Here is a 25,495-nt window from a genome sequence, read left to right as displayed (position 1 = left end):
TGTTAATCTTAAGATTTGAATAACTTTTAAGCAGAGCCCCACTGATGTAGGTTTTCTGGTGTCAAATATTACAGATTAGTACATTTCCGATAGAGATTTATACATGTATTAAGAATTATTCCTAAGATGTCGTTATCAATGCCCTCTGACGAAGAAATGTAACTTAGGCTTGATATTTTTCGGTTTAACCATAAAATGTATTAAACTATAGCATAAAGCCTTCTCCATCATTTTATTACACAAAAATCCAACTGCTCTATATCCCTGGTAGACAGAGAACATTGTAATATTGACCTTTTTATTTTTGGGATTCTCTAATGTGAGTAGTAATTGTTATTGCTTGTGTTTCTCTGCAGCTATTCCACGAGGACGGCGAGGTCTGGGTCTACGACGAGCCTCTCCTAAAGAGATTAGTCTCTCAGAGGCAATGAGGAGACGACGCACACTCTGACACAAACACACAAACGTATGCATCAAGAAATGCACACACAGGAGAGTCTTCATAAGAACTCTTTTGCAAAAAACACTTCTTATCCAAGCCTTGGAATGACTGATGATTGATTATGTACACAGCTTTGCGTCTGACTGTAAAACAACAATATGGAAGTGAATGAATTCGAGCGGGAAAGCAACGAAGATGTAACATGAAAATTTGTGAATCTTCTTCTCCTTACTTTGGGCAAACTCAGCTTTCAACGCCATCGAGACCCGCCATCACGAGGCCTGTCGGTGCACAGGGACGGGACAGGAGCGTCTCCGCTTTTGGTTTCTCCACTCTGCCCGTCAGCTTCATGACCACACCCATCGTCTGCTCCACTAACATGGTTTTTGTTGGGAGGGGGTGGTTACAGGGGGGTGTGTGGTTGGTGTTCAAATCAAATACAACAGCGCTCTACATCTCAGGGAATCTGGTGACTGAGGAAAAATAAAGCTGCTGCCCCCTCTGAGAGTCTGACAGCCTTAGTACGGTGGAACGGATTCATGTTAAAGGGGCAGGGGAGAAATTCTCTGCTTGCCTGCAAATAGTTATAACTGTTGTTTATATATAGATATGATATACATATGATGGATATATAAATATATATTCTTTTTTATTTCCGATGCTCTTTTTTTCGTCTCTTTTTCTTTTTGGCAATAGTGTAAAATATTTGAGGATATAAACTTGATGGCTTTACATCTTTAGGAATCATTCCATTTTTTTTCATCTGTTCCCGTTTAAAAGTTGACTCTCCACATATTTGGTCCTCCTCTGAGTTCTGTGTCTCGAGTGTTACCCAGAAGCAAAGCCCTGCGTAACCCACAGCACAGATAAATGGAATATATGCAATATAGAAATACTTTCCGTTGGCTGTCACTGGACACATTTGTACATCCGTTATGCCAAAAAAAACGATTTGGAGAAAAGGTTGACGAGAACAAACGATCCCCTAAAAAGCAGATGTTTCCATGCTACCTGAAGGCATTTATGAACGATTGATTGTTTACATATTTTTGTCTTTCTGGATTGCTTGTCTGTGCTGAGGACGTAACAGTTGGACTTAGTCTGTGACGTCTCCCTTTCTGTTGTGCACATCACGTGTCCCTGTGTCCTCTCCGAACCCGCTGACTCCACAGTGGATCACCTTGATGACCGCTCCTGTGTCGTCGGAGGCTGAGGAGAGGGATACAGAGAGGAACCTGAGGTTCTGCATTCTGCTGGTTCAGTCTCCTTGTCATCTTGTGGGGTTTTTTTGTCCATGGTTTTTCAACATGAGAACAACGTAGAGGGCGCTACTCCGCCCTGTTGTTCACCTCAGACCATTCATCATTCATTCTCTTATTTCAAGCTGGATCTAAATGCTGTCATATTTGTATGAGATACAGAAAGTGAAAAAAGAGACAGAATTCACCTGAAAATGCCTGAGAACATCTTTTAATGCTGCAGCAACGACCTCCCAGAACCGTTGTGTTGTTTCTCCAAGATATTTGGTCATAACTTTTAATAAACTGATCACGTCAATAGTAACTAAATTCAATTAATCTGTAGTAGCAGTTGAAAATTACATTCCTGATGCGTTATTTGCATCCAGTGACGTACAAATTGAAGAGGGAAATACTTGTGTTTGCTGCAGTCAAATTGAATCCTTTAAATCTGACTAAAATGCTTTTTGAAACAACCCAGTCCAAGCTCAACACAAAGCTACTATTTAGTTTATTTTCTCTTCCATGTTTTGTCTTAGTAAATTATATTGAATCGAGGCCTTGCCATACATTTCAGTATCACTCATTGTCGCCTGATAGAGAGTAATCAAGACAAATGTATTTTTTATTTCCTTCTGATCATAACCGTTGATTGTATCAGATCCTCCTGTTTATTGATGCATAATATTAAATCTCCATGAGTTTACTGCTGTGTGACTTTGTCTTGGTTCTTCCTAAAAGCGAGTTCCTGTTAAGTGAGGAAGACTTTTTTTACAGATGTTCATGTCCGTATATAACTTCAGTTTAAGGTAAAATGAGTTAAAGTTGCAGTGTTGAATGTAGTGCCATCTAGTGGTGAAGTTGCATGTTGCAGCTGAATATCCGTCTCATCTTCTCAGAATCAGAATCAGGTTTAATTGGCCAAGTAAGTTGTACAAACAAGGAATTTGACATGGTGAAGTGGCTCTCAATGTTCTTACATAGAATACACATAACAACACAAAACAAAACAAACAATAAGATGGTCTAAGAAAAAGAAAGAAATTACAGGGATAAATATTGAATGGTATGAGTATTACAGTTGTACAGTAAGGGTGAAATAAATAATATAATTACAATATAATATAACTTCGGGAGTATTTGTACAGTGGTTATTATAAAGAACCAGGGTTATTGCACAGTGCCACGGTGGATTGGCTGTTCAGGAGTGAGACAGCGTGGGGGAAGAAACTGTTTTTGTGTCTGGAGGTTTTGGTGAACAGAGATCTGTAGCGCCTCCCGGAGGGGAGGAGATGGAATAGGTCCTCCTTCCAAACATGACAGAGAACCTGTGGTAACCTTCAGTTTTCATAAAATCTCAAAGGGTGTTTACTTTGTCCAGTCTGGGCTACTACAACAAACATGGTGGCATCCATAGAGAGGATCCCCCCTGATGTAAATATAAAGTATTTCAATATAAAGGGGCCATTCTAGGGTAAATAAAACAGCAATTTGTATAATTTAGATGAAACATACTTGTGAAAACATCACTAGGATTGTTTAATATTAAATTTCTTTCAATAGATCCCTTTCATATAAATCATGCAAACTGGACCTTTAAGAAAATAATATGTTATTGACCATGTTGGGGAAATTCATATATCACTGCAGCCCAGGTCCTAATACAGGTAAAAGAAGAATAGAATGAAACTAAGACGGTAAAGCACATAACTGCCAAGATCAAACATTCTCCTTAAATTCAGTCAAGTGGCACTTCATTTCTCACACATATATTACATTAAAATACATTTAATTTATTTGAGGCTGTTATCCAAAGCGGAAGAGGTAAGTTTTTAGTTTGCGGCGGAAGATGTGTAAACTTTCTGATGTCCCGATGTGGATGGGGAGCTCATTCCACCATTTAGGAGCCAGGACAGCAAACAGTCGTGATTTTGATCAGCGGTTAGCTGCCAGTGAGGGAGCAACAAGCCGATTGGCCAAACAGAGCGGAGTGAGCAGCACGGTACGCAAGTATAAACGGATGCCGTCAGCCACTGGCAGCCAGTGAAGGGAGCGGAGGAGCGGGGTAGTGTGAGTGAATTTATGTTAAAGACCAGTCGAGCTGCTGCATTCTGAATGAGCTGCAGAGGTCGGATGGCACTAGAAGGTAGACCTATCAGAACGGAGTTGCAATAGTCTAGGCGTGAGATGACCAGGGCCTGGACCAGAACCTGCACCGCCTTCTGAGTGAGAAGGGGATGTATTTTCGTGATGTTGTGCAGCATGAATCTACAGGAACGTGTTGTTAAAGCAGCATAGAATGACACGGACACAAACCCACACACGATAATTTGTCCATCTCCTTCATGTGCTTGGTTCCCCATGGGAATCAGCAGGCGGTGTGGCCTAGTCGGTAGAGTGACCGTTCTCCAATAAGAAGGACCCGGGTTCAATCCAGCAGAATGTGCGCAGTAGGCTTCTGCGCAGAATGTGCAATGCGCAGACTTCACCACCCTCTGTAAAGCCTTGCGGTTCAGGGCGGTGCAGTTGCCATACCAGGCGGTGATGCAGCCAGTCAGGATGCTCTCTATGGTGCACCTGTAGAAGTTGCAGAGAATCCTGTCATCTATGTGGAGCTTCCGCAGCCTGCGGAGGAAGAAGAGCCGCTGTCTGGCTGTTTCCTGATGGAGTCTGTGTGATGGGTCCAGGTCAGGTCATCACTGATGTGGACCCCGAGGAACCTTACGCTGCTTACTCGCTCCACCGTGGTCCCGTTGATGGAGAGGGGGGGGTGTTCCTCTCCTTGTCTCTTCCTGTACACTGCTCTTCGAGGAGCTTTCTGTTCCGGACTCACTCTTTTGTTCTTTCTTCTGCCATCTGCACCACTTCTTTGGCAAGGACAGGGATTTTTTTATCTAAAAACAAACAGCGGGGATCATGTTGACACACGAGGTGAGTGCATCATATTTAAGATCTAACCTGATTAAAAACGCTTCATTTAAAATATTACATTTCAGACTTTTAAAACAACTTGTTGACTCCTTGAATATAAACACACAACTTCTGTGACTAACATCGATCAGATGAAGTTTGATGGATGAAGAGAATCATATCTTTTCTCGTATGGTGTGAGTTTGTACTTCAGGAAACTAAGCACAAACCTTTTTTGAAGTTCCTCTTATCCACTTTGCAATGCTGATCCCCGTTTTCCTGCATTTCAACAGAAAGGTTGTGTTTTAAAACCATCATCATCCCATTTTAAACACTTTTCATGTTATCATTTTCAAGACATGTGACTGATTGTGTACGTACATTGTGATACACTGAAATACTTGCAGGAAAGGTGAAATGCATGATGGGAGAAGTAGTTTGTTTGTAAGTGTTCCTCAAACCTACTAGAATTGATTTATCCAGTGGTTACATTCCTCCTCAGGCAGGACACTGAAGCCCAAATTGCCATGAGAGTGGGATGTATGAGTGATGGTGGTCGAGGAGACTAGAAAATCTCAAAATAACACAGTGTGTTTTGTATTTTTACATGAGTTTGCAGGTCCTCGGAGCAGCACTGCTGTCTGACGTAGATGTCTTGGGTGGGGTGGTGCTCTTGGCCCTCGGCGCTGGCTGGGGAGTCTTGGACTGTCTGCCTGCAGATACAGACACCAGAGTCACTGACAGGCAACAAGCTTTTACAGATTAGACTGAGAGTGTTGGATATACACAGTCAAAACCAATTACACTTTATCAAAATGAAACTAATATTTCATTTCATATCAGGCCATGAGTGGAGATATAAAGTCCAGTGTGGTGTGGTTTAAATTGGTCTGTTAGCAGAATAAGAATTAAAAGAGGATTTCTGATGACGTAGTATGAGGAAATACTTTGAACCGCGTTTCTGGATCGAGCCCGAGTCTCTGGAGGAGCTTCTCTCTTCATTCTCGCGCTCTTCTTCTCGTCCAAGATGCGGTCGAGCTCCCTCCGACATCGCCCGTATCCAGGCTTCTCCTTTGCAGCTTGTTCCTGCCCTGAATGCACTTTGGCCATGATGAAATTGAACTCCCTGTTCTTCACACCACTTTGATTCTGAGAAGAAGCAGAAGGAAGAAGGTCTAGAGAAAGAGTTTCTTCATAGCTTATATGTCTTTTCATAGATCATTTCCACGCAGCCGTGTGTCCCTCTGTCTCATTAAATAACTATTTTGTTCTCCTATATTCTGACTTCATCCTCTTACTCATAGGGTGTAGTCCCTATATGAAACAGAATCACGGACACGAAAACAAAACTGTGTGGAGAGAGGAGGCGTTAATAGTGACAACATACGGGCTTGACCCCCAGGTCCTCCAGTCTCTTTGAGGCGGCCCGCTTGAGCTTTCGTCGCAGCTTCTTCTTGGTGCTGAGGTTCCTCTTCCGAACGTTGACCGTCACGCTCGTACTCTGTTTCGGCTCAGAGGCGCTGCTCGAGTCTGTAAAAGAAACCTCACTCGGTCAGTCTTGTGTTTAAAATCACACATGTTGGGGCGTCATACAGTAAATTCTGAAACTCTAAATCTAAGGCGTTAGCAGAGAGGGGTCAGGGATATGTTAGCAGTACAACTGTTAAACTGCATTAAATCCATCATGCAGGGAAGCACATGCTCAGCCTGTCTGGGTGTGACCATGTTTTAATGTTCTCATTTTAGTTTTAGGATTTACTCACCAAGACCAACCCTCGTTGGTTCTGGCTCTGGTGCTGGTGCCTTGACCACCACTGGAAAACACAATGAGATGAATGCATTAGGATCATATGAGCAGTTTCTGTTCTGAAGAAGACATGGGAGATGGATCCATACCTGGTACTTCCACTTTATTTTTATGAACCTGCTTCCTCTGAGCCTTAATGGAAAGCTGCATCTCCTGCCTCGGTTCCATCTCCTGCTTCCTCAGAGCCTCAGTGGAAAGTTGCATCTCCTGCCTCTGTTCCATCTCCTGCTTCCTCTGAGCCTCAATGGAATGCTGCATCTCCTGCCTCTGTTCCATCTCCTGCTTCCTCTGAGCCTCAATGGAAAGCTGCATCTCCTGCCTCTGTTCCATCTCCTGCTTCCTCAGAGCCTCAATGGAAAGTTGCATCTCCTGCAGCCTCTGTTCCATCTCCTGCTTCCTCAGAGCCTCAATGGAAAGCTGCATCTCCTGCAGCCTCTGTTCCATCTCCTGCTTCCTCTGAGCCTCAATGGAAAGCTGCATCTCCTGCCTCTGTTCCATCTCCTGCTTCCTCTGAGCCTCAATGGAAAGTTGCATCTCCTGCAGCCTCTGTTCCATCTCCTGCTTCCTCTGAGCCTCAATGGAAAGCTGCATCTCCTGCCTCTTTTCCATCTCCTGCTTCCTCAGAGCCTCCATGGAAAGCTGCATCTCCTGCAGCCTCCGTTCAATCTCCTGCTCTCCGGACACAGACGACCGAGCTCTGCTCAGCTCGTCCAGCAGCTGGAGAACATGAAGAGGATGTGTTTTACAACAGGGCCGTTCTGCTTGTTTAATATTTCACATGCGCCAACTCTGACAGAAACTTACCTTATTCATTTCAGACTCGTGGTAGTCCTTGGTCTGTTGCAGCTTGGATTCCCACAATTCTTCCTGGAGAGAAATATTTTAAGCATTTTGTGTTATCACATCACTTCACTCATTTCTAGGTTGCATCAAGTTTTCCTTAATCGCTCGTTACTACCACATAACAACAAATCTGTTCGTAAGAGGTTCTCTGATGTTCTGCTTTTCTTACCTTGAGCTGCAGCTTCTGCTGCAGCTGAACGTTCTGCTCCTTCAATCCGCTGATCTCCGTCTTGAGAATATCGATCTGCGATTTCAAGTCACGATCCGACTCCAGCTCTGGAGGAAAGAATAAGAGTCATATCACTTGCATTAATTAAAAGCTCATCTACAGGTAAAAGACAAGACTCTGTTCTGAACCCTTTTTCAAACTGGCGTCCCGCGGGTCGCCCCTCAGTGGCCACGAGAGATCGTTGATGGCTTGATCCTGTTTAAATCCATCTTAAATAAGAACTTTAACAGCTAAAACTTTCATTATTGTTGCACCAGAAAGCGAAGACGTCTTTTACCTCATTACACTCATGATCACATCATTACGCTACATGCAGTGGAAAACGTAGCAACAACAGGTGGTGGCACCGAGGGAATTTCCCTCATCTGCCCAAAAGGGATTGTTGTTTACATGATGGTGCTCAAATCAATCCAAAACAAACACCATAATAGCTACAACAGTCAGTCTTTTAGAAGCAGAAAAACAAGGGCTCCGTCTTCTACCTCCTCATGTTGAGGTAGAAGACGCAAAGTTACGTGTATCTGACTTTACTTATGTCTCTCTCTCTCTCTCTCTCTCTCTCTCTCTCTCTCTCTCTCTCTCTCTCTCTCTCTCTCTCTCTCTCTTTGTGTCAGGTGGACTTACGGCTCTCATGGTCCTCAGGATGACGGCGTTGCATGTGACTCTGGAGGAATTGTGGCGTAAGGAAGCCCTTCTTACAAATTTTACACTAAAAGAAAGAAAGAAAGAAAGAGAAAACGTTATTGATTACATTGTATAAGGCAACTCCCATTACTGAGGAAACAGGTCAGTGTAGATCAGTTATTGAGCCTCCTCTGTTAACTGAGCTGGTAGCGCTCCAAGCAGCTTACCTTATGGCTACAGAGGAGCAGCTTGGACTGCAGCTCGCTCACGACCTTCCCCTTCAGCATAAGTTCTTCGTTCAGAGCCTTCACCTTCTCCTCCTGCTGGCTCTGCTGCTCCAGCAGCTGCTTCTGCTCCATGCGCGCCGCCTCCAGCCTCTCCTCCGCTGCATGCTGGTTGAGGCTGAGGACTTCCTGGCAGTGGAGCAGCCACTCCATGGAGAGCTGCCCCAGCTGCAGGAGCTTGAGCAGACCCGGGTCCACAGGGCTCCGGCACTCCTGGCACCGCTCCCCATCCAGGCTGCAGAACATCACTTCGTTGATGTGATCCTGGAGAGTGTCTATGTCCAGCTGGCTTTTCACAAGGTTTATGTCCACCTTGTTAATCTGCCGCCAGTCCACCTTCTCCCCGCGATGGCGGAATTTGAAGGGGGGGACAGTGGAGGTGCCACTGGAGGGAGTCATCCCCGCTGATGAGTTGGTCCCTTTTGTCATTGTGTAGTGGTAGTACATTTCGTGTCACTTGTGTAGGGGTAGTAGAGCCGTTGTGAAATGGCTGCAACAAACAGAGTGACGATAACATGTCATCTATTTAACTAGATAGATAGATAGATAGATAGAATCCTTTAATAGATAACATGTCATCTATTTAATCAAAGGAGCCTCTGATGATATAGAATATTATTAAAGGCATATATAGGCAGGAAATGAATACGGGTCCCATGTTGTGCTTTAGAAGGGAAGTGATACAAAGATGAAGGTAACAAAGGAAACTGTTAAAGTATCATTATAGAGAACGCTCTTCTCATTGTTTTACGGTAGCAGTATTGCCCGTTTATTAGAGGTATTACGGTTTCTGTGTATGACGTATGTTGTCAGTTCCCTTGTTACCTGTGCATGAGACGGATGAATAGAGCCGGTGCACACGAGAATAAAATACTTAAACAGACGCTACGCTCATACTTTTTACGCCAAGTTACACTGCGCGAGTCAAGATAACTTAACAGAAACATTTAAATAAGATTTGTGATGTTCAGAAACAAGGGAATTGCTGAATACTGAAAAGGAAATTCATTCACTGCAAAGATATCAACATCATAATCTTCTCCTGAAGATGTGTAGCTGGTGAATTAGATCTTTTTTTATTTTGAAGTGTCTAGATTAGAATAGTTTAGAGCATTATAGGATATAACAAGATAGAATAGGATAGGTTAGAGCATTATAGAATAGAATAAGATAGAATGGGATAGAATAGAATATTATAGAATAGAATAGCACAATATAGAATAGGATAGTTTAGATCATTATAGAATTTAACAAGATAGAATGGGATAGAAAAGATTATTATAGAATAGCACACGGTAGAATAGGCTAGGTTTGAGCATTATAGAATAGAACAAGATAGAATAGAGTATTATAGAATAGAACAAGATAGAATAGGATATTCTATAATGCTCTTAACTATCTTATTCTATCTTTCTATATTCTATGTAGGGGTAGTAGATGCCGTAATCTATCCAAGAGAGATAAGGATAAAACAGAATAGAATAGAATAGAATTGAGTATTATAGAAAAGAGCATAAAAGAATAAAATAAGTTGAACTGTTAGATGAGTAGAATAGAATAGAATCGAACAAAATAGAATAGAATAGAATAAAAAACAGAAAATAATAGGATAGCATCTATTCTATCCTATCCTATTCCATTCATGTATCTCCCCGCGATGGCGGAATTTGAAAGGGGGGACAGTGGAGGTGCCACTGGAGGGAGTCATCCCCGCTGCGGGTACAGAGTAGTGGCTGAGCGGGTAGTTCAGGAGGGATTGGACTACCCGCTCACATTGTCACATTGGACCATAATGCATCTCTCTCTGTCCAGGGTGATCAACATTCAGCCAATACCTGACCCAGAAACCACCACGGCTCTGTCTTCAATGTCAGAGGTCACGTCTAAGACCAAAGTGTTGTCTGTCTCTGAGCTGTCGTCCAGGTCCGAGCGCTCAGACGTGTCGGCCATCTCCTCAAGATCAGAGCGCACGTCCTAGTCTACACAAGTCAGGGCAGTCGACGAAGACAGGGCGAAGTATTAAGTCTGCAGGGTCGGGTCAGAGTCCGGCCTCTCGTTGAGGTCCAGTAGTCTGACTTTGTCCGAGTCGAGGAGCAGCAGCAGCCGGACGGTCTCGTCTCTGTCCAGCAGCGTGAGGAGCGAGACGACGCCGTTCATCAGAAACTCTTTTATCTGAGGAGAAACAAACTGGAAAATTCATGAAGCTTTAAATCCAACTAGATGTTTCGTGTGAATAAAAAACAATGAAATCTTTTGTTTTAAAAAGAATAAATGTGTTAAATATCTTATCTGTTTCATTCATTCCTCAGACCTGTCTCATAATAAAGTCGTTAATCAGTGAAATGAGCAGTGAGGCGGAGGCGTCTCTCTACAATGGAACCTCAGATAGTGAAGGTTCCGTCTCAGAAGTGCAACAGTTGTTTGTTATTCTTTCAATCGCACATGTATGTATAATTTCCCTAAATGTGCCCGATTATTTTCATCAAGATCCATAAATTATTTCCTGGGATAATGTTACAAAACGTCAGATCTCACAATGTCAAAGAAAGTACAAAATAAAAAATCCTGGATCAGCCTCCTGATCCGGATCTGCACCAAAATTGAATGAGTTCCTTCATGACTTAACCACATCGTCCCACCAAGTTTCATGGGAATATGTTCATTTGTTTTTCTGCAATCTTGCTTGTTGACAAACAAGACAAACCAAGCAACAAACAAACAGACAAGGGTGAAAACATGACCTCCTTGGCAGAGGCAATATAATAGAATTATATAAGACTAACAAACACAGCAATTAGATCCTTGAGTATAATGTAGGAAAAATACAGTATATTAAGTTTTTACAGTATGTGGTATAGTGCAGTGTTACATTGAATATATGTTATGTGTGCACAATTTCCATCTCAGTCCAATAAAGAATGGTGGGGGTAAGGGTGGAGGTGGCTGCCCAGCATGATGACAGTTTGTGGCGTCAGTGGACACAAATGAACAGCATTGATCCAGTGGCACATCTGCCACAGCTAATCATGGAGAAGATGAGACACTACACATGGAATTACTCCCACTGACATGCAGTGATATGAGAATGAACAAGGTAAAAACTAAAAATTGCATTCCTGCTCAATAACCGCTTCATCACAAACCCGTCATTCCCTCAGTTGGCATTTTGTTAGGTACACCAAGGTAAAACAAATCCAGTCTATAACAACAACTTCACAATAAATCCACATTCAGGTAGCTTTAACGTTCTGTTTGGGTTGAAACTGTTGGATCACACTGTGTGATCATGTGATCGGATGATGTTGAGCTGTATTGTTTCTTACAGTGAGGTATTTATTTTATGAAATTAATCTACCTTCAGTAAATTTCAACACAACAACACAATCTACCTACTCCAAAATGATAACTGAAGGGGACAGAGCGTTTGCTGTGAAGGCTCCGAACCTCTGCAAGCATCTGCCTGAGGAAATCAACATTGTTTTATAATATTTGTGATAACTCCCTTTTTTATTTTTACTGCTTTATTTCGCTGCCCTTGAAAAGCACTTTGTGACTTAGTTATTATTATCAAAGTTATTATCACATACCGAACCCTTTTGAAACACAATCTTGTATTGTTAGTTATGTATAAGACTGTTTGGCATCAGCTTAAAACATTTGTTTCAGCATATGTGTTGTCCAATATGATCCAAAACTGGCCTGTTTCACAAAATGTAAGTGATGTTTCGAGTTTTATTTAACGTTATTTAAAGACTCTGCCCCCCTCAAAGAATAAGGATAATAGATAATGGACTTTATTTCGTTTTAAGTCCCCCAATAGGATAAGCAATAAATGCTTCGGATTTTATTCTATCGTGTTTTATTTCTCTCAATGGGGTGATGGACGTCATCATTCGGAATGTAGACTTTCCCGCATCGGTCCAGCGGGGGCGCTAGTACTTGGACTATTTTTCCCATCATGCAGTGCGTCCTCTGCTATAAAAGCGCCGCGCACCCTCTACCCAGTCTCATTCTCCGGCTCGCTCTGCGCAACAGGTATGTTTCCTCTGTTACTTGTCTCTGTCTATTAGATTTGAATGTCTCCACACTGATATGTGTTCATGTGCACGTCCTCTGCTGAGCCTACGCTCTGTGCACTGACGGGTTTAACCTGCGAGGCGCTCAAGCTAGCACAGTTAGCCTGTTTAGCTTCAGCAGGCCTCTGCCACGTGTTGCTTAGCGCGGGTTGAGATCAGCTCGGCTTGGTCCGTCTCATTGCAGTGTGATGAAACAAATGTTGGTAGGGACATCTGACTACTGTGAGGAAACGCCAACTTTCTGACCGCATGGGACACCGAGACACAAAGGCCATTTTCACTGCAGAGCTCATGCGCTGCTAGACTTTAGGATGTGGACATGTTTTCAGTCACAAGATGGCTGCATCTATTACAATCAGTTTCGTGCTTAATCTGTTTACCCATCTTTTTACAGACTCATCAGTTACGTCGAATCGAAAAATGAAGCTGATCAGCACGTGGTAAGTAAAAGCTATAGGAGTTTACATCAGTAGTGACAAAAAAATACTAGTCCAGTTACTCAACATGGCGACCTGGATCCCTTCCAGTAACGTGCTCTTCTTTCCTCAGGCTCCAACGCGGGTCTCCAGGCGTTTGGACCCGTCCAATGCATCCCTGGTAATTATACTTTTTTTTTTTTTTAAATTATACCAATCCGAAGTGGAAGTCGTTGATGATTTAAATTGTAAGAGTAGTGGACAGAAGTGATTTCTGAGCAGCTTTAGACTGAGACTTCCGTTTCCGCTGTTCACCATGCTCTCGGTGGCACGTGGCCAATACTTACTCCAGTGTGTGTCCGCAGGTTGAAGTATGATGCAGAGGTGTGAAGAAGCTGTGGATCATGAGGTAAAGCTCACGTTTTCCAAAAGTCGATGGCTTGTGTTTCTCTTGAGGTGGTTGGAGTCTTTATTTAGATGTTTAACATTTCGCCAGTCTCGAAGACAAGGCCTCTGTTGTTGGACTTAAGTCTGACAACTTTATTTTACTCCTTTTTATTAAATCCTGGATACAATAAACTTGAACCAGGGTTATAACTCAATCTCTTAACTAAGCATTTGATTTTAAAGCCTCATTTTCACTAATGCAGACTTGGCGCCCCTCTGGCCACACCTCCAGAGAAGCATTGGTCTGAATATGATCCTTGTGCTGCTGATGACATTTATTTGCTACTCTTGATCAAACGATGATGATACTAGCAACCACCATATTTTATTATCTGAGGCACTGATGAGGCCGCCTCTGACATCCTGATATTCTTTCGTGGCTCACGTATGTCTTGTTTCCGCAGGTGTGATCACACTGACTGAATTCACTCTTCACTCACGGCATTCAATGAGGTAAAGAACCAGACTTTTATTTTGTAAATTTGCGCTCAAACTGTTAATGATGATTTATTAAACATTGGGAATCTCTCTGATAAAGGGTGAAAGAGAACTGTTTTCTGATGCAGTACTTATTTAGGGAGAATTTGAATGTTTGCAGTTTACTTGTTCTCAACTTCTGGTGTTTGTCTTGCAGATGGTCTCGTGTTTGTCCATCTGATCTGAACGCTCACATGAGCTACTGGTGAGTTTAAGATTTTACCGTTTAGTTTTGTAACAGGTCCGATACAATGATGATCCCATAGTTCAGCAGATTGATCAGTGACGAAGAATTTTGCAATTGTCTTTCGCTCCTATCTGATGTGTCGGCTTCTATGACCCAATTTCTCCTTAAATGGGATTTGGTTTTAATTAAATTTCCTGTTTATTTTCAGAAACTTGTCTGGCTACAGAATGCTATGGTGAGTCTGAAGTTTTATCCTTTAATGAAGTTTGACACAATGATGATCCCATAGTTCAGCAGATTGATCAGTGACGAAGAATTTTGCAATTGTCTTTCGCTCCTATCTGATGTGTCACCTGTTATGGTCATCTAGCCCAAACAGCTTATTATGCATTCTAATATCCCCTCTGTTCTCAGACATGTGACTGCTACGCCGACCGAATTTCCAGCCTTGTTGGTAAGAGTCACTTTCAAATCAAATGTTGCTAATGTTCAGACATGATGAATGTGAATCAGGTCACTGATCCAGTTGAAGAATTAAGTCATTTCTGATCTGATACTTATTGCACGATTTAACTTTGCAAGTCTCTGCATCATCCTAATTGAAGCTGTTTTTGACTTTACAGATCTAATGGGATCCTGGGCGGTTTGGTGCACAGTGTCACACAAACTATGTGAGTAAGAGTATAAGAACTGTACAAACTCAGTCCCAGTAGACCAGTGGAGCTGGTCTCAATCATGCCCTTTAGACTTCAGCTATCAGCAGGTAGTTGTTCTGTCAAGACAGAGTCTGCTAGCTGGCTATTTTCCCTTCATTTAAAATGAAAAGTTTGTAGTTAGGCTAGAACTGCAGGAATTAATTGGCATACTTATTCAAATTGTGAACTTATGTTGAGTGGAAATAAAAGTAAAATTGGAAAAAGCATGAATTGGAGTAAAAGGTTATTTACAACTGACGCCAGCTCCACTTGCCGGTTGAACCCCACCTCATCTGGGTCTGAGTGAGCTGCTCTAGTTTATTATTTGGGATCCTGGTTGGTTTGTGAACTTCATGATCCCTGTAGTCTGACCTTGTGATGATTAGACACAGCCTGACTTGAAACCATGGAGTCTTGTGATATTAGCTCTATCTGATTTGGTCAATGTAGATGGGGTTACCCAATATATGTTGTGCATACTCATCTTATGCTCTTCTGTCGTCTGCAGGTTCTGATCACTGAGGTCTGACTGAACGGCCCAGGCGCAGTGGACTGAGGTGAGACTTCAGACAATCGTGAAATGGCTTTTGCTGGTTCAGTGATGTCTTTAACAAATGTCTGACCTGAACTTGTAATGTGGACAACATTGTTGCTGAGGAACCTGCCAACTTGAAGCTTAATAGACCAATCACTGACATGTAATAAGGCTATTTCTGTCTTCTCCAGGAATTGGCTGCATCTATTGGACTTACCTTGGTAAGCATTTCAAAGTCTATGAAAAAGTGCCAATGTTGGTTTGATAAAAAATATTCTCAATGAATATCTGCTTAAATGGACCACTACCTATGATGACAAGATTCTGCCAAATGATATCTCTTGATTATACCTTACCGTTCCATATTTCTCTGAGGTTGTGGTCTAAAACTACAAAATGCTTTGTTGGGTGTAACCTGGTTTTATTTTAAAAGACTAGTTTCTTTCCACAGAAAGCAGATGTAATCTACTCCGGCCCTCAGCAAGCCTGATGTTTTACTCTGAAGGTAGGTACAAGCCTGCTAGAGATAAATAGTCTTAATGTCAAATATACTTCATTATTCTGAATATTAAAACAATCCCTCTCTTTTTCAGATTCTGGAAACTGGAGTTTGACCTGCAGACAATTGGAAATCTCTTGCCAGATGTGTTTTCAATAATGTTGCAATAAAAAAATTCATACCAACTTTTGATGGCTTTTTTTGGAAGAAAATTGAAATCGTCTTTAAAGTGTATTTGACTCGATTACAGAGCTAGTCAGTGAATTCATTGTGCCAAAGGTACATGATAAAATAACATTCCTGCTCAATTCACAAATGTGAGACTCATTTTTAACTAGGTTACCTATGTCATTTTGTAGAGATTATGCAAACCCTCAGTTGATATCCAGGAAAGAGTGAGGAGTCAGGCATGTCCAAAAGAACAATTACATTTGTGGTATTTGATAAAACAGGAATTTATTTAGACTCTTACTGGTCTAGAAGCTATTAGGGCTGATATGTTAAATACATGCGCCCTCAAACGACAAGGATTATTCAAAAACAAGAAATCCTATCGGTAAAATAAAAACACACTGGGAATCCCAAGAATTTGCCGAACCAACAAATATTGTTTTTATTGGTTAGAGAATAAGGAATAGTTCAGTCAGAGCAGGTTAGAAAAGTTTGATTTTCTCCTTCCAGAAATTTCCTCTCAAAATTACCATTGGCCCAAATGGATTGAGGCAACAGATGTAAAGAAAATGGATACAACCAAAAGGTTAGCTCTGATATATTTCATGGTGAAATTTCTGCGGAGCTAACACTTTTTCTTACGTTTTGATCTAAAAATCATGCACGACAACCTCCATTTGTGGCTTTGAGAGCATCTAAGGCAGTCAAAAAGTAGCTGAAAGTTTGTCCTGCTCCACTCACTCAATGGGCGAGAGACCTCGACTCTTATTTTGTGATGATCCCTCGTGCTGAGGTTCTTAGGCCGACTCTCAGGTTGGTGCCTTTAAGAAGGTTTAAGCAGTCTGCTTCAGGCAGCTCTGCTTGGAGGTTGAAAGATCTTTGGTAGGCAGAGGTCTCCCTAGGTGAGCAGAAGAGATACACCTCTCCCCCCGGAGAAGTCGGTAAAAAATAGATTCCCACCTCTCCCCAAGAACAAGTGAGTAGAAACGGTACTGGGATTTTATTGGCCTGCTGTTGTTGGTTTAATGATGGCAGCTTCTTCTGCGTTGCACCTGGAGAGAAAACACTTTACGGAGACGGTGAACTGTTTAGCCCGTGGCTTTGTTTATAGTCTTAGCACCTGCACATCAGGTAGACAGACACTTCTTCACAAACAGTGATGACACAAGCCTGCGTCCCTAGCGCCTCACGGTGGCAAAATAATGATACTGCAACCCCAGTGAAATTACATATAATGAATGTGTTTGAGGTGAAAATGTCTCAGGATATTCACTCTTGTAGGTAAATTGTTACGTAAATGTATCCTTTCTGTGTTTTTGAATATTATCTGGCTCTCTGGGGGCGATATCAATGCAGAAAAAATATTTACAAAATTACAGAAGCACAGTTTTTCAAGAGTTACGTCTGTCTGAAACACATGTGAATCAGTCAGATTTGGCTATTCAGATTTGGACCCCCAATTTACGTTAAGTGGTGGAGCTCATTGAATTAGACTACCCCCCAAACTGCATCAAGTCTCCACCCCCAAATTCAGAACTTCCTGTGCCAATGTTCACTTTTTTCACATGCGCTGAAGGTGTTGTAATATGTAGAAGTGAGCCAAGCACACAAAATACTGCAATCATTGCACAGAGTAGAACGCATCTTCACATTGACCCTACGGCTCAGATGAATTTGATAGAGGTTATTTACCATGGCCCCTTAATGTCCCAACTGCAGTCAGGAAGTTCACACAGGAACCAAGACTTGAGACCTATCTTTGCAGTTAAATGCGAATTGCGCCTGATAAATGAGAACAAATGCAACTCGCTTGGCTGTGCCTCTCATTCTACCAGCATCACCAACATTAACTCAGACACCACTGTGCGTGTTCTTGACTTTCCTGAGACCTCCAATTGAGGAGGTAATAGCTGCAGCCAGCGTTGGACAGTTCAGCACGCACACCTCAAAATGTTACCTTTTCCCCTTTTTTAATCCATGGTTTGGAAGCAAGTAGATGGAAGGAATATGCATTGTTTTGTAAAAGTGCACTTATGATAAATTGCTTTGCCATAGTTATCTGAAAGCCTACTTCACAAAGATGTCAAAGTTTTACTGCAGTAAATATGTTAGTTGAGAAAATAGACACACCCCAAAACTATACACAGAGGTAAAAGTGTTTTACCTCACAGTTTGATGTTACTCTGCTTGTGACATAGTAATGAGGCCTACAAATCCAAAATCTGAACAAATATGCTCATATCCAGGGAATGTTGATGTGAAATGAAGGATTAATGTTGGCAAAATGGGAGAGCTTGTTCTTACTTAGAAAGAAGAAGAAGGTCAAAGCCCAAACTTTGTCTCATTAGTAAAAAGGGAGTCATTCTTTATGGTGTCAAACACAATCTGGCTGTTGCCCTCAACGCTGTTTAGTGGTTTTGCAAAAACAAGTCTAACCAGTGAGGAGGAAGAAACTGCGAGTTGTGCAACCTGTACTTGCATTGAACTATTCAACAGGGAGAATGAAATGAACCTGTGAGAATAACAACACTTGGCAGCAAAGACACACTTGTCAACAGTTTATTGTGAAAAGGCAATGGTATATGAATAGAGATATTATCAACACCAAAAGGTTTTCGAGAAATAAGCATTAGCAGACAATAAATATCGTCACTTTTTAGCAAAAGGTGGCTATACGTAAATACCACAACATTCCTGAATCAATTTTTTGTCATCCAACAGAAGAATTCTGTGGTCTGTTGTCTGTTGTTTCGGCAGCAAAACACTGATGCACTACATAGAATTTACCATTGCATACCTGTGAAACTTCATTTAAATTAAATTTGACTTCTATAGTACCAAATAACAATATACCATCTGAAGACCTTACAGTACAGCAAACTCTTGACAGTGTAGAGAAGAAAAATTAAATTTTGTTTGGCATTTAACTTCAGAGGGGAGTAGATTTATTTAGAAGATAAGATTGGAGAACACATGTAATTATATGATGTATAGTTTACTGGGTTCAGTTGATGATGCATGTTGTCATCAGACAGCATAGATCCAGACCTCATTGTGGTGGACAACAGAGACGTATGGATCATAGGCAGCCCCAGAGAAAGTAAGGAGATTATATGTTTTCCCAGCTTTGGTCAAGGCATCACGCAGCTCCTTTGCAGTATCATTACCGCTCTTAAGGTCTGGAGCTTCATCAAACACCCTTTTGAATGACAGGACAACAATGACAGGGCATTAGAATCATTGTTAGTTTGAGATTACATTGACACACTTCAAGGCTTAGGCCTGTGTACATTCCTTCTGTCTCCCGTGCTCGGTGAAAACAGATGACAGTAATATCTCCTGGGATGTCAAACTCCATACGTCATACAGGCTAAACCAAAGTTATTTAACCAAGTCAATTTTGTATTGACACTTTTCATCTCCTGACATTGGTGCCTGGTGCAACACACTGGCCCCACCCACACAACATTGCTCTCATTTGAACTCTCTTTTTTATTTAAATCTATTCATTTACTTTGAGGTTTGTTTGTTTTTGTTAGTTTTCTTACAACCACAGTCTGGTTTCTGTGGGGTAGCATTGGTGTCTGGGGTGGTTAGATGGCTGGGAGTGGGTTCTCTGGAATAATTTAAAATGAGTGAAATCCCTTCAAAGCAGAAAGTAGTGAGTTGATAGATAAATGTAGCCTCTGCTCACCTGATGTAGACAGTGGCCTCGGGTCTTGTTTCCAGTCTGATGGATTCATCAGTGATGTCAGGCATGGTACCAGGAGGAATAAACCAGGACAGGGAACTCTCCTGATTAATGGTTAGCAGTGCAGGCCAGGTGTCTACACGGATCGGAACATCTACAAGTGACAAACACAACTCTAAAAATCTTGAAGAAGGCAAACAGATTTTCTACACAACCCTAAAAAAAATTCTCATCTTGTCAAAACCTTTATGGTGGTAAAAGTGACTTTTAAATACTGACAGAAGCATTCAATATAAAAGCGTTGTTTTACTTTCATCGCAGCACACTAACTGGACTATTGGATATTCAAATGGGAATTTAACAACACAAAACCATAGTGTGAGTGAAAACATTTGTGTCAAACCTTGGCCTGCATGGTTGTGTTTCTTGCAGTAATTTTTCAGCTTTGAGTTTGCAGCCATTACACCTAATCCGTTGTTTGTCTTGATTGTGGTGGTAATCCAGCTTGTGGCAACATATAGACGCTCCTCGAAATCCTGTGCAAAACAGAAGCATAAAGTGTTTTTCAATACATACTCCAAAAATGAAAAGAAAATAAGCATTCTGATGATGTGTGTGAACAGCTCCAAAACCTACCTGGGTTTTTTGAACCAATTGGTACTCGGGACATGTTTGGCCATGACAAAATTCTGGAGCGTCCCAGCCTTCGCAGAATGACACCAGGACAAGAGCTACAAGCACAGACAGCGGTCGCTCCATGACACTCCAAAGTAAGTCCACAGATGCAGCTTCACAAACAACAATGCTGCTTTCAGATAAAGTGACACTTCCAGTTTATCAGGTCATTCAGACACTCCCACATTGTTCTTCTGGGAATGCATTTCAACGCTACACATAGCTTCACCTAGAGGTCTCTATGAAAGGAAATCAGACTTCACATCAGCACAAGTCAATATATATTTGATAAATGTGTTTTCCTGAATGATTCCTTGATTTCACTGCATTGTATAAGGTCACAGTTACACTTCAGAGACGAGTCTAATGTTTTCAACAAGGATTCGACTTGGCCATGCAAACTGTAAATGAGATTAAGGCCAACCTTCTATGATTAGAGCAGGGACATGTTGTTCCAGGAAGAGAACAACATGTACTCATGGTGTTTAGATATGATGTGTTTTACGAGCTCGCAATGATGAGCTCACCTAATTTTCATTTGATCTAGCAGCAGCTTAAAGCAGTGGCTCTCAACCTTTTTTTCACATCAAAGAAATGAAGATGTCATGTCTTTTCTGATAAAAGATAACACATATGATTTCACTGTACTGTTAGTTTCTCAGGGAGCAAAATAGACAAGTGAAATTACATTTAAACAAATGTATCAATCATCTGTTATCTATAGAACCGTACAGCTTGACACAATCCTTCTGTAACAACTTATCATGGGTGATTGGGCACACAGTGACCAATAGTGGTTCAAAGTTGTGTCCAGGGGCAGTTTTAACACCTAGGTATCGTGTTCTTTTATCCTAAATTTGAGAAGAGCCGGTCTCGGTTTGGTTCAATCAAGTATTTATTAAAAAGAAATGAAAAGGTATGAAAAGTTACAGCAAGGCATTGGGCACCCAAAGCATGAGTCGCATTGAACAGATGGCGTTGGTAATATATTATAACAGTAGGTATAATTTGATTGGTCAATAATGAAGGGGAGTCGAGTCTTGGTTCTTTCTCGATGGTGTGCAGGCGTAGTCCACCCTCTTGGTACTGGAATCAGGAAGTGACCAGGAGCCGCTCTGTTTCGCTCCTCCTCTGATGGTTGCTGGGCAAAATCCTCACTTCATGACAGCTTTAGTTTTGTGTTTTATAAACAAGCCTTGACTCGGCCGACGCCTTGTGAGTCAGGGTTGTTGTTCATTGGAGTAAAGTATATTGTGTTCCTGCTCTGGCGGCTGTATGTTCTGTTTGTGTTAACATCCACATCCTCCAAACCAAAACAACGCCACTCTATCCTCCCGTCAGAAGGTGGGGCAGCTGCTTGAACTCTGTGTGATGTTGAATAAATCTATGGGAGCTATGCATTAATATAAAAAGTTAAGTATGAGAACAAGTTAAAGTACAGTGTATAGAATGTCACAGATTTATAATTCCCTCAACAGGCAGCGGCTCTTATCAGACCTATTATCAAGACAAGTGTGAGACTGACCAGCGATGTGACGCACACACATTCACTCTAACTAAGATTAACACTAAGCAGCAACGGTTATTAAAAGTCATTGTGTGAAGGCCATATATCTGGCCCAAACTGCTCCTGCCCCAACCCTCTTACTTTTGTTTAGAGTACAGTTCCATTAACATCTTCACAGACACACACACACACACACACAAACACACACACACACACACACACACACACACACACACACACACACACACACACACACACATACACACACATACACACACACACACACACAGAAGCTAAAATTTAAAATCCCAACAGTATGAAGTTGAAGCACCCTTGGATAATGAGTTCTGGAGACTCTCTTTTGTCTCTAGAACGAATAATACATGTGGTTGCAGGCTTTGGCTACACTGTAGGTCCAACCATTGTTCACAAACACTAGGTCCCAACACACAATAACAAATCATGAGCTTCTTCTTCTTCTTTGCTTAGTTTATTGGCAGGTGGCAACCAATGTCAAAGTGCATTACCGCCATCTACTGTGTAAATCATGATAGTTGACAAATATTCAACTGAAATAATCATGATGAAAGGAGAAGAAGAAAGAAAATTCACATAAAATGAAAGGAAATCTCTACAAATGGCTGATATGGCTTTAAACTAATTAGACAATCGAAGCTATTGAGGCTCTCTCATTATCAACCTTATAATGAGATGTATATAGACACACAATATCTATCTGTCTTTAAAGTGGCTGATGTAAGCATTACTTTTAGTACTTATAGAGTTTCAAGATTACAAGGACTGAGCTAGATGAACTGTTTGTAAACTCGTATGCTACTTACCTGGCTGATAGGAACTGGCATACTTGGCTGCATCTAACTTCCTTTTCTATTCTCCTGAGAAGCGTGAAACATCAACAGCATAACTACTCCGTCACCATGTCTCAAAACAGTGATTTTAATATCAATGAAGGAGACCTGATCCCCTCACCCACTACATATTACCTTGCCCAGAAATATCTTGGCAACGGCGGCTTTGGTATGGTCATCCGATGCAGGAATGTGACCACCGGTGAAACGGTGGCTTCAAAAATCATCCAAAGCACAGAAGACATTGACTTTGCACAAGAAGAGGAGGTCATCCTTCAAACCATGAAGAAGCTCCACTCAGACAGGTTCAACATCGTCAGATTGTACGAGTCATTCTTCTTCAAGGAACATTACTGTCTTGTGTTTGAGCTCCTGGATATGGATCTGCATAAATTCATACAGATCAGCCCGGGTCAACACCTTCAGCTGAAGTAGATCCGCCCCATTCTGCAGCAGGTTAGTTTTTTAAACTCAAACTCTTACAGAAACTGCTTTGTAGCATGAAGAGTAAACTTGGTCGCTAAAAAGTGACTGTTACAGTTGTTGTAGCTCATGATTATTATTATGCTTTTCATGATTTCAGCTAGCTGCATCCTTGGTCTTTCTGAACAGCGCAGGGATCATTCATGAAGATTTGAAGCCAGATAACATCATGTTGGTGGATTGTGTCAGACAACACATCTGTATACCTGAGACAGCTGTGTTTGCTGTAAGTAATTGGACCAGTCCTGTACGCTGGCATGTCAGGTTTATATCTCAGAAACTGACAGTAACAAGGAGTTTAACAAATTTTAAACCTTATCCTAAGGTCTCCTGAGATTCTGTATGAAGAACCTTTCAGCGGGGCCATCGACGTATGGTCTCTCGGCTGCATTGCTGATGAGCTGTCAATGGGCCCACCGCTGTTCCGTGCCAATGATGAGGATGATTTGGTCAGTATCCGCACTTAAAAAACAACAAACACGTACAGTTCTGCCGTGATGTTTGTGTATTTTCAAATCCACACACTTGATTATTATAGTGAAAGAGTTTCCAGAAGAAGTTCACTGATTTTTACTATTCTTCTAATGAGACAAACCAGAGACACTTCATCCATATGTCTCAGTAATATAAGTGAACCCGATGTACATGATCAACAATGTAAACTTGAAGTTAACTAACTCTCACAATGTTGTGTTTTCTCCATAGATGAGGCAAATTGCATTTGCAATTAGAGATCCACAGCATGAAGGAAACCTCCTACCACATGCGTTCTGGCCAAGATATTGGATGGAAGGCAGATTTATGGTATCAAACTAATATACAACCATTTAGCTGGCTCCACTAGCTCACTAATTTTGGTGTCTTTCATTCAGTCTGTGTTTCTTTCCCCTGTGCCATCCACTGCTTTTTGAGCATCTATCTGATTAAACAATTCTTCATTTCAGTCAATAAGTTCAATTCTAGTTTGAGATCACCAGCCTGGATGAATTTATAACAGCACAACGTCTTCATAATCCAAACACGAGGACATCTAACTTGTTGGTTTTCCTCATCTTGTTAAAGGGGAATCATCCGCTCTGTGTAGAAGACGCCCAAGCTGAATATTGTGACCTGCAATGCTTTATCGACCTAATGACACAGATGCTGATGACGAGTCAGTATGAAAGAATTACCCCCGACAGAATTCTCCAGCATCCGTTCATCACGATGAGTCACCTTCAAGGTTCATACAAAAACAGCCTCTAGTAAGTGTGTGCTTAGATGGTCTGTGTAAGTCTGTGCTGTTGGACATGGCTGCAAAATATAAGCAATATAAGGTGATTAAGATGTTTGGCTCAGCAGTTTCATTTGTCTTCCAGTGTGAAGTCATGTGAGGATCTGATGGACATCTGCCAGGATCAGAGCTCTGAGGATGGAGGACATGGTGACCAGGTGATCCTGCAAATGTCCCTGAACGAGGACTCCTCCAGCAGCACTGCCAAGGAGGGCAGCAAAGTGAATGCAAAGTCTGGCAAAAGGTGAGTGTTTGAAATATCTTTCTGTTGGATCATTTTATATTGTAGAAGAATAGTTCAACATTTTGGTAAATATTCTGTTTTTTTGCTCAGAGTTCAATGGGAAAAATGATACAACTCTCATTAACTATGGCTCTGGAGCCAAATGCATTTTAGAATGTGAATTTTTAGAAATGTCCAATAACTGCTTCAAGATCAAGAGTTAAATTATTTTCTTGTCCACATTTCAGACCAGAAGACTCCCAAGCCAAGGTCAGAAGGAGTGAACGACTGGCAGCCGCTCGAAGAGACACAAGTGGGACAACAGGCCCAAACAGGTGCAAGAGGATGAGAGACAGGCATGATCCAACGTCTTGATCATTGTTTACTGTTACAGTGTTTATTTGACTAGTGCACAGAAGTAACGTAAATTATATATTCTTTGGAATTTTATACCCCTGTGTGATGTCATCAGGATTAGAAGGGGTGAAGCAGAGGGAAGAACAGAGCCGTCCCATATGGATCTGCAGCCATGAGCAGTTCAGAATGTGCATTAAAATAAATTTAAAATACCTGCTTTAAGATCAAGAGTTAAATCATTTTCTTATCCCGATCACAGACCAAAAGACTCCCAAGCCACGGTCAGAAGAAGTAAACGACTGGCAGCCAATCGAAAAGGTGCAAGTGGGCAAATGGGCCCAAACCAGTGCAAGAGGATGAGAGACAGGCATGATCCCACATCCAATGGGAACCCCTCAACAAAGAAGACAAACATGGGCCCTGCTGGGATGAGAGATGAGAAGCCTGCCAAAATGAATGCAAAACGTGGCAACAGGTGGGGTGTAGGAACCGGAGTTTGAAATATCTTCCTGTCTTGATCAATGTTTACTGTTACAG

At 41.6% G+C, this 25,495-nt stretch overlaps 1 protein-coding gene, 1 long non-coding RNA gene and 8 other non-coding genes across 18 annotated transcripts in view; all 10 read left to right on the top strand.

Moving 5' to 3' along the window:
- Nucleotides 1-2,386, top strand: part of osbpl9 (oxysterol binding protein-like 9) — a 33,978-nt gene extending 31,592 nt beyond the window's left edge. For 8 of the 9 annotated variants that reach the window (XM_053431141.1, XM_053431139.1, XM_053431140.1 and 5 more), the window contains one exon: nt 357-2,386. In XM_053431141.1, the coding sequence (XP_053287116.1) occupies nt 357-431 (75 nt within the window). In that variant the 3' untranslated portion in view covers nt 432-2,386. The remainder of the gene's footprint in view (nt 1-356) is intronic. The other variant, XM_053431138.1, reaches the window with a different exon arrangement.
- A 9,961-nt stretch (nt 2,387-12,347) lies between these two features.
- LOC128447917 (uncharacterized) lies at nt 12,348-15,894 on the top strand. The gene is made up of 12 exons (XR_008339681.1): nt 12,348-12,412; nt 12,848-12,893; nt 13,003-13,050; nt 13,235-13,278; nt 13,721-13,769; nt 13,951-13,998; nt 14,189-14,215; nt 14,395-14,651; nt 15,184-15,232; nt 15,402-15,431; nt 15,662-15,715; nt 15,804-15,894. It is a non-coding gene; the product is annotated as an uncharacterized LOC128447917 (long non-coding RNA).
- On the top strand, nt 12,628-12,707 carry LOC128448774 (small nucleolar RNA SNORD74). The gene has a single exon (XR_008339802.1). It is a non-coding gene; the product is annotated as a small nucleolar RNA SNORD74 (small nucleolar RNA).
- On the top strand, nt 13,098-13,166 carry LOC128448779 (small nucleolar RNA SNORD75). Its single transcript, XR_008339807.1, has one exon. It is a non-coding gene; the product is annotated as a small nucleolar RNA SNORD75 (small nucleolar RNA).
- On the top strand, nt 13,577-13,656 carry LOC128448781 (small nucleolar RNA SNORD24). Its single transcript, XR_008339809.1, has one exon. It is a non-coding gene; the product is annotated as a small nucleolar RNA SNORD24 (small nucleolar RNA).
- LOC128448782 (small nucleolar RNA SNORD79) lies at nt 13,808-13,884 on the top strand. Its single transcript, XR_008339810.1, has one exon. It is a non-coding gene; the product is annotated as a small nucleolar RNA SNORD79 (small nucleolar RNA).
- LOC128448776 (small nucleolar RNA snR60/Z15/Z230/Z193/J17) lies at nt 14,037-14,123 on the top strand. The gene has a single exon (XR_008339804.1). It is a non-coding gene; the product is annotated as a small nucleolar RNA snR60/Z15/Z230/Z193/J17 (small nucleolar RNA).
- On the top strand, nt 14,247-14,333 carry LOC128448775 (small nucleolar RNA snR60/Z15/Z230/Z193/J17). The gene has a single exon (XR_008339803.1). It is a non-coding gene; the product is annotated as a small nucleolar RNA snR60/Z15/Z230/Z193/J17 (small nucleolar RNA).
- LOC128448778 (small nucleolar RNA SNORD78) lies at nt 15,269-15,335 on the top strand. The gene has a single exon (XR_008339806.1). It is a non-coding gene; the product is annotated as a small nucleolar RNA SNORD78 (small nucleolar RNA).
- On the top strand, nt 15,516-15,588 carry LOC128448773 (small nucleolar RNA SNORD47). The gene has a single exon (XR_008339801.1). It is a non-coding gene; the product is annotated as a small nucleolar RNA SNORD47 (small nucleolar RNA).
- Nucleotides 15,895-25,495: the final 9,601 nt, after the last annotated feature.

The sequence above is a fragment of the Pleuronectes platessa genome, chromosome 9 (assembly GCF_947347685.1).
Source record: "Pleuronectes platessa chromosome 9, fPlePla1.1, whole genome shotgun sequence".
Classification (NCBI taxonomy): Eukaryota; Metazoa; Chordata; class Actinopteri; order Pleuronectiformes; family Pleuronectidae; genus Pleuronectes; species Pleuronectes platessa.
The sequence above is the reverse complement of the archived record's forward strand: the minus strand, read 5'-3'. Positions and strand labels throughout refer to the sequence as shown.